Here is a 9,497-nt window from a genome sequence, read left to right as displayed (position 1 = left end):
TAAAACGGATGCTGACTGGTGTTTTCACCTTATTGGGACATTAACTCAACAAAATACAGTATGTGGTATTAAGAGCAGTATGCTATATCACCTCTAGGGGGGGCGGTATTGCTAAAGTGTGTTCACGGAACACTGCCAGTCATTGCAGTTTGCATTAAATAGGGGTTTACAGTGAGCTTTTCCTGAGTGACAGTCTGTTTTCAGTGCTGAGCTGTGTCCATCCAGTTTGAGATGTATTGATACTATGTGAGACTAACCCTTCCGCACAGCGAGTACTGGTGCAGTACATGGTGACTCCAGGGCAATGTGATAACATGATTTAGTTCTAATCACCTTGAAGACATGTTATATCAAACCAGCTCTTGCTGTTACCCTGTTCACATTGTAAAGTTCCTAATTCTCAACCAAACCCTGTACATCGGTAACATAATAGGCTTTCCCTGCAAATCTCTTTTAATGAAACAGCTATGCCGTACCCCTGGCACTGCATTAAAACACTTAGCAAGTTTTCATCATGTTCTGTCTATAATAGGATATGAAAATGCACATTTTGTAAAAATATAAATACTTTTTTTTTTTTTACTTGGTTTAAGAAAGATTCTACAAAAACTTGAGCTGTTTTTTTGTTTTAAAACATCATCTTATTTTCCATTTACAAAAAAACTGAAGCAAATTCAAAAATGATTTAATACTTAATGAACTTGGCTCTCAAAAAATACCTGATTTGGACCAAATTTTGGTTAAAAACAGAACGAAAAAAACAAGCTTTGCTCAGCTGTACTAAAAAATATTTTAGATGCTGAAAATGCTGAATAAAAAATACATTTAAATCTTTAAAAACCTAAAGTGTTTTATTGAATAAAATAAAAAGCAGTGCTATAGAGAGGTTGATTTGTTTATTATCTAAAATAGTCAAAACATTTAAGCAATAATTCCTAGTTTATTAGACACATTTGATAACTGGCTCTTTAATGTTAAATATATATAGTTATTTTATGCATTTTCTGTCACATTTTCCCTCATAATCCTCATAATCCCGCAAGTAATGTACCTGCAGTAACAAGTTACTTGCAATTTCTAATGACAAGTAATCAAATTAGTAGAAGCACCTGTGAGAAAATAACGTTTCCTTAAGCATCTAATTAATTTTTCTTTTTTACCTTGGTAGCATTAAAAACTAAGATTCTGGCCACTAAAACTCCAATGCAAAATGTTTCATGCTGTTCGTATTATCTATTCATTGTTTATAATAATAATTATTATTATTATTATTATTATTATTATTATTATTATTATTATTATTATTAGCAAAAGTAACGTGAAAGTAGTCAGTAATATATTACTTCTATAAGAAAGTAATCAGTAATAGGTTTTGGTGCCAGTAATCAGTAATCTGTAGTATATTACTTTTACAAAGTAATAATAATATCCCTGAAGTAAAGTGCTTCCAAACACTCATACCCTAGCCTGTATACTATATTAAATACCCAACACTGTGGTACAAAAACATTTCGACTAGAAGTCTTTTTCAGTGTTTGTCATTCAATGTTTTAAATTAATTTTAGTATTTCTAAATTGAACATTATTAAATAGTTATTGGTGATGTATTCAAAAATATACAAGCAAGTTAGCTGTTAATGTGTAGCTGTGTCTTGCTACAGTCTGTAACATCAGAACCTGCTTCGCTTTAATATAAAGTCATTGAAAATATTCAGTAAGAAGAACCATGTACACATACCAGCCGACATAAGATTAGTAATAATTGTTTTGTTACATATATTTTGCCTTTCATAGAGAGAACGTGATGCAAACTTAGCCCTAGATCCAATTTAAGAGCTTCTACATATTACTCGATCCAGTAGATGTATAACATTACCATTTCCCCTTTTATCATAAAAAAAAATCTGCGCTACGCTTTGTATAGGGCACGATGTAACTCGCAATGATACAATATACGATCAAAGTTATACAATATTTGTATATTATGTGTTTATTTTATTAAATGAACAGTGGTGATATAGCCAAATTATTTAAATGAATACAGACGATGGTCTCTGCAATTGCGTGTATTTTTATGATTAAAAAACCCTGCATCACACACTTTTGCGAAGTAGCATACACTGTAAATCAAATGTTTAAGAATTAAATCCGCAACAGATTACAAAGACATTTTGGTGACCGTTTTTGCTAAATTGCGTCTGAAGTATGTTCTCATAAAGTTAAAAGAAACACTAAAATATCTTTATAATCTGTTGCATTCGCATCTTTATTGTTAATTGCGTGGTTTTACAGTTCAGTGCTGTCTTATTACATTTGTTTCAATGAGCTATTACCGTTTCTTTTACATCACAGTGAGACTGTAACCGCCTCCGCTCCGCCCTCAACGCGAAACCACAAGACGCGGTTCGTCGCTGTGCTTGTATGTCGGGGTGACGCACTGCTCAGCAGACCACACCGGAGGAGTGCTACAAATCGTTTCGCAGGAATGTAAGGACCTTCACTTTTGGGAAGTTGTACAGACAGTGGAAACTTCGAAAACATTCGAAAAAGAGTTCTCCTTAGCCAGTAAGTGATTTTCTTTAATTACAATTTCTGTTTTGTGTGATTATTTAGCTGTCAGTTTGTGATCTGTTTACGGGTCGACGCCAGCTAATTAAAAGAGTTCAGATGAGATGCTTTTTAATCCATGTACTTTGATGTATCGGGTTTTTTTTAACCAAATTGTTTTGGTACACCCAATGACTGCCGGCTAGTTACATTTAAAATGTCAGAAACACTTATTACGCTGTTTCTCAAAGTGTTTGTTTTAAAATAGGTGGTTGTGTTTATTGTTTAAATGTGTCTGTACTGCATGTGTCTGCTGCATTATATAGATTGGATAGAAGTAGAAAATGTATTTATTATATTCTCATGACAAATACCATTATTGTGTGTAGACCAGTTTGATTGTGATCAACTTTATTACACTTGTAGCTGCTAGATATCATATATTACATATTTAAGTTAAACAGTAGCTTGCAGATAATAAAGCTAATGAAGCCTATTATATATCTTGTAGATACATGTTATCTGTCCATATCATTCAGGTTCCACCAGATTCACATTGTCTGGGCCGCTGGTGGCCTCTGTTATTGTGTGGTTTACGGTTTTTTCCAGTTACTCAACAAGGGCTTATCAAATCTACTCATTGTAATGGTATTTAAAGAAAGGGACCGAAGTGCCATTTCCGGATAAAGTCGGCCAAAAGTCACTGCCCATTACACTGCACAGCGCAGCACTCGTGTGATGTGGTCGTGAATCTGCAATCCAGAGGGAGATGTTGAGAGCTTTCTCCCGAGGATCATACAGCTTTGCTCCGTAAAGGGGTGCTGTACATCCAAATGAACCCCGCAGTGTGCTGAATATTACTAGACTTGGAAGCTGATCATGTTTCTTTTTCATGTAACATCTGTGGTTCAGTTTAGAAAAGTACTGGACTTGTTTTTTGTGGCAATTATTACGGTAGATTAAATGATAAACTACTAATTATCCCGTCCTACTGTAGTTACCGTTTAATACAATATAACAATATATAATTAAAAATGTAATTATAAGAACGTTAACATAGTGCTATAATAATAATGATGATGATGATGGTGATAATGACAATAATAATGATAATAATAATAATAATACAATATTTATGTGGATTTATATATATATATAATTTGTACTAGCGCCTGCGAATACCTCATTAACCGGTTTTAAAAATACATTTCAAAATCCACATTATGTGTTTGTTTATCATACACCTTGGCTTTATCCAAGGCGATTTACAGAGACTAGGGTGTGTGAACTTACAACAACGTCACTTAGAACAACGTCTCACCCGAAAGACGGAGCACAAGGAGGTCGAATGATTTGTTCAGTGGCTGAATGGCCGGGATTTGAACCAGGGGCTTCTTGGTTACTAGTTATTTTCTGTAACCACAGGACCACACCGCCTCCGACGGATTTATCACGAATTAATAAACTACTGCACATTCTTGAACTGCGTATGAACTGTAAATACTGGACTATAGGCACGAGATAGAGGAGCCGTAGAATGGAGTGTTGCCTTTATGATTGAGGCTTTTTTTAAGTGCGTTCAGTTAAACACCGGACATTGCCAATGTATGGATATTTGTTATCTGTGAGAAAACATTTGTACGGTTCTCACACTTTCCGAGACAAACCAAATGCATAGTAGGCTACTTGGTGTGCCCGCCGTATTTTGACCAATTCTATATCCTCATGGGAAAATCTTTTGTTTAATATTTCTATTTATAAAGAACAAGTCGAGTTAAAAGTGCAGTCCATTCTCTCGTGACAAACGTTTATGTGTGACTTTCTGAATTCTATTAAATTCTATACGTTTGTGTGACAGAATTCTATTCTATTCAATTCTATCCGTTTGTGTGACTTGCTGAATTCTATTCTATTCAATTCTATATGTTTATGTGTGACTGAATTTCTGTTCTATGCAATTCTATACATTTGTGTGACTATCTGAATTCTGTTCTATTCTATAAGACAAAAATGCCCCCAAAATGTTTTTTTCACACTAGCGCTTGATCTTGTGAGATTAATATTCAGTGCCATATAAGATACATTTATTTTTCATATTTAAAAAGGTTTCTGTAAGCTTCTGGGAAAATATCAGCACATTAAAAAATGAGCTAAAATGTTTAGCTTCCTGAGCCATAAGAGAACCAGGAAATATATTTTAATAACCCCCTACATCTGCAAGCTGTGGCAGGAACATAGCTAACGTCTCGTTGATAATTTATAGTAACGTCTCATTGATAATTAATAATAACGTCTCATTGAGTAACACTGTGGAATTCAGCTTTTTAGCAAAAACGGGAGGGGAGTTCCCTGCATCAAAAACTAGTCAGAGAATGTACTCAAACTGGACTGTAAAGGACTGCTGTCTGATGAAGTAGTCCAGTGAAGAATAAACACAGATTATGCATTGACCAGACAGCAAGGGAGTGTAGTGTCACAGCACTGTGGTACACTGCTTTAAGCTTTGTACACATTTCCAGTGCTTGAGCCTTCAGGCACAGGGGTTGATTGAAGAGCATTTTGCCCAGGGTGATTCCTGGTGCTGTAAAATACTCTCATAATATAAAAAAAGTAGCCTAACCCTTTGAACTATAGTGAAAACTGAGTAAAACACTTTATTAAACGCGTGTAACACATTTGATTCCCTAGCAATATACACAAGGTACTGTTTCTTTCTTTCTTTTGTTGGGGCACAAACCATGGAGGATTCAGTAAGTCACTGGGTTGAAGTGATAATATGTCCCACACTTCCTTTTGCAGCTGATTTGTGCAATCATGCTCATCTCCACATGTTGTTTTCAATTTGAATTGTCACTTTGGTTTTATTTTGTTGTTTTATGGTATTAGTGGGTGGAACCTCTGTCTTCTGGGTAACCACATTGGTAATGTTCATGGGAAATTACAAACACAAACTGTTCTTACAAGCCACCGTTACAAGAGCAGAGGAACTTCAATTATTTGCAAGCATGCAAGAGACGAACACACTGGCTCTTGAAAAGCTGAAAGCAGCTTATTTTCCTTCTGAGGCGAGTTAGCTGGGAGTGAACTTTAATGACGGGATTTGAGGGTTTTGAACTGAAATATTTCAGCCCATGCCTTCCATCAATGGTATTTTTTTTGTATTGTTCTCCTCATTGAATTTCTCCTCATTTTCTCCAGAGTGAAAACAAGGGTGCCCAATTCTGGTGCTACTGGGCCATCCCACTCCCAGTTTAATAGATACAGTGTAATAATGGATTATCTTAGGGCTCTGATGGATGTTCAATTTTTTCAATTTAGAACACGTTTAGGACCTGTAGCCCACTGTTGTGTATTTTGGTTTAAAACATTTCTGTGACGTCACCCTTTGATCTTTCAGTGGATTATATCTACGAATCGTCTAACTAAAGTGGCAGTGTGGCTTTGAAGAGAAGGGGAGTGCGGGGCAGATGTATTGTTGATAAACAAATCCACACTTTGAGCTACGAATCCACAGAAAACTGTGGATTCGTTAACAAACCACAGTCATAAACAATTCACTAAAAAAGTGCGTGTTTTTTTTAATAATCAGCAATTATAATAACAATTACCTATACTTTTATACCGTTTAAACATAATTGATTTCCATTTTCAGCACACAGTACAGTACAATATATTTTCAGCACACAGTACAGTACAATATATTTTCTTGTGCTTCGGAAATAACTTTAGCTTTCTTTTTATGCAAACCAACTCCTGATTTGGCCAAAAGTTTCATTTTCCCATCAAGAACACTGTGGAAACTTTCAAACTCTGGGTCATTTAACAAACTTAAAGTGCGTCCCTGCAGTCTTAGAAAATGCTGTATACACATTACAAGTTCGTATACTCCTGTCCGTTACATTTTCTTACTTCTGTCACAAAACAGCAAAGGCTGTATGACAAAGTAGCATTATCCATGTTGACTAAATCTCCACTAATTACACATCTCAGATTTAAAGTCAGCTTTTGAATTCCTTCATTTAACCAAACTTTAAACAGATTCACAGCCCATTTACATTTTGCGCAAGTACTTCCAGAAAATCGATCGCTTGCAAAGATATTAACTTCTTCATCCGTTTTAGGTGCAGCAAAACGCTTACTTTCCGCTTTCTCCTTTGTTTTTTTCATTCTTTTTATTTTTCAAAGTCCTCGTTGCTATCTTCACTTATAACACAATATGTTGTCTGTGTCAATGGGATTTCAGGTTCAGACTCGGAACTCATGACGGCACACCAGTAAACTCATACACAATGTAGCCTATTAATATAAATGTCAATTACCAAATTAGAGTTCAGTTACTCTCAGTATTGAACAATTGTCAATTAGGAAGAAATGTTTTAAATGGGATAAACCACGGTAAGTGTTGAATCGGTAAAATAATTCACAGTGTCTCGTACCTAGCGGCACTCGAAACGGCGGATTATTTTACAGATTCAACACTTACTGTGGTTTATCCCTTACATAAAACTGTAAGAAGCTGGTGTTATAACACAGACATAGGCAGGAGCTGAAACCTTATCACCTACTTAAACTTAAACGCTAATGATTCAGTGTTTGAAGTTATAAAAAGAAAAGTAACTTCATAGGGGTTCAAAATGGGACAAGTAATTCCCTGGAAATCCCTGAAATGTGGTACAAAAAGCGATCGCTAAGATTGTGTATGCTTGTGTTTTTCCTTCAGCTTTCTAAGACCCGTCAAGGCTGGATTTGCGTGGACGATCCTGTTTAACGGACCTATTTCCAAACCCCCAGCCACAGTGTTGCCAGAGAGAGACAGTTGGGCTAGTGCCTGAACTTCTTGACACAGGGTAGAGTAAAGACCACAGAAATCCAGAAACATGAAGGTGGCCATACTGATCGTTGTGCTCATTGCTGCGCACACAAGTAAGTGTACTGTCTGCTTGTTTACTAATTTAGCTTTACAGTTTGTTCTGATATGACCCCATGAGAGTTGCTACCGATTTGTTATGTGGGGGGGGGGGGGGTGGGGGTGCTAGTTACTATTTTCTAAACTAGATCACAAAAAATGAATACTAGTAGGCTGCACACTTTCACAGTTCCTCAGCTTTATTACTAGGGCAAAGTGCCTCCCAGTCCCTTGGCTGCACTGCCTGCAGTCTCAGGCTCAGTTCTGGTCCCTCTATGAACAGTTCAGAGCAAGAACAGCTAATAAGAAAAGCGTCTACCATGCAAGCTGCTCGTGGCCGAGGAGCCCTGTGTCCTCCGGAAGAGAGACTCGACGGGAGCATTATGTAACCATCAGATAACACGACGCAGGCTGACAGACAGATGGCTTCTTAGATACTTTGAAAAAAATAAATATGCCGTCAGAAGTCTAAATAAGCAACTTTAACCCCCCCCCCCCTCCTCCTGGCAGTCGAGACTGGGTGGCAGTGAGACCTACCGACGCGACCACTTGTCGCCCCTGGAGACACTGATTCCTATCTGAGGGCAGGAATTAACAATCTGCACTCCAGACTGCTTTTCAAATATACTAGTGATCTTCAATGGCAGTAGCACTACAATTGCAATGCCACTTTTTGGGCAATTGTAGCACAGGGGGCAGCAACAATGGTATGAGCCTTTCGTTGTTAGAACGGTACCACAGTCATGACATACTCCCCTAGTAAGGCGTCACAATGGTAGGAGCCTCTCCTACACTTGTGGAACCCATTGCAGAGCTGTGGTTTGAGAGCTGGCTGTGTGTTACTGTATCAGGACCACTGTCTGCAGATCCTTTGAGTATCTGTTGCTGGTAATGCTGTGATCTGTTTCTGTGTCTGCTGGGGTTTCTTCAGGGTAACACAGTGGGTGTTGTCATGCTTTCTAATGGTACACTTTGTATCTCGTAGGAGGCAGGCATATGGTGAACATTTCAAAGAACATCTTAGCACTGAGGAGTCGGTTGCTATTTAGTAGTCAATTAGCTTTTCTAAAATTAAACTTTTCAGTTCTGAACTTTTGCATTTACTGTATAGCAGGATAGTTGTGTCACATTCCAGTACTGGGAAGCTTTTAGAATGGAAGCTGGAGATCATAATATGGTCTTAATAAAAGATGTTTCCCTCATGACAGCTTTGGTATTCCGAACTAAAATATAAAATAGAAGCTGCTCAGAATGGATCAATACTGTACAGAGACCCCACAAATGATGTACACAATTACCCTATTGTAAATTTGCATGTCCATAGTGTAGCATAGAATTGGATAAAAAAACCAAAAGCCCAACAACAGCCTCAGTTGAAGCCTGTTTTTCTGTAATAACCAGCTTACTAACACGTTGCACAATGTTTTTTTTGTAAAGGACAAGGAGACGCAATGCCCTTACTGGCATTTTAAATGATTATATGATGTATATTAAGTAACCATTAGGAAACAATGAAACACATGTCTTTAATAATAATAATAATAATAATAATAATAATAATAATAATAATAATAATAATAATAAATCAGTGTAAGCACTATACTCAGAAGCAGATCCAGTGGGAACGACACCTGGAATGTGTTTAAAGGGTCGTGGAGGTCCAGGCTCATTTTCCCGAGTGTGTCATAAGCTGCGAGCGCCACACGCCTCATTACCACTCACTCGCACACACCAGGGATGCAGAGCTCATTACAGCCTGATAAGCATGTGGAATATTCCCCAATCACGCTAGTGCCAGCCGCTATGAAAAGGGACTGCATTCTTTCTCTTATCTCTGGGGCTGAGATCCAGGGGGGGGGGGGGTGTACCGGTCTGCAGCCCCCCAGCTTGATGAAGATCTCTGCTGATGAGCTGGGTCTGAGATCCTGGAGGGGAGGGGGGGGGGGGGGGGGGGTGTACCGGTCTGCAGCCCCCCAGCTTGATGAAGATCTCTGCTGATGAGCTGGGTCTGAGATCCTGGAGGGGGGGGAGGGGGGGTGGGGGT

At 37.8% G+C, this 9,497-nt stretch overlaps 1 protein-coding gene across 1 annotated transcript in view; it reads left to right on the top strand.

Annotated features, from left to right (window-relative positions):
* Nucleotides 1-2,406: 2,406 nt before the first annotated feature.
* The window catches only part of LOC117422351 (endoglin), a 46,709-nt gene continuing 39,618 nt past the window's right edge, over nucleotides 2,407-9,497 (top strand). Inside the window, exons 1-2 of the mRNA XM_058987172.1 lie at nucleotides 2,407-2,565; nucleotides 7,268-7,470. Of these exons, the coding sequence (XP_058843155.1) occupies nucleotides 7,425-7,470 (46 nt within the window). The 5' untranslated portion in view covers nucleotides 2,407-2,565; nucleotides 7,268-7,424. The remainder of the gene's footprint in view (nucleotides 2,566-7,267; nucleotides 7,471-9,497) is intronic.

This window comes from Acipenser ruthenus, chromosome 15 (genome assembly GCF_902713425.1).
Source record: "Acipenser ruthenus chromosome 15, fAciRut3.2 maternal haplotype, whole genome shotgun sequence".
Classification (NCBI taxonomy): Eukaryota; Metazoa; Chordata; class Actinopteri; order Acipenseriformes; family Acipenseridae; genus Acipenser; species Acipenser ruthenus.
Note: the sequence above shows the minus strand (reverse complement) of the source record. Positions and strands in the feature narration are given on the sequence as shown.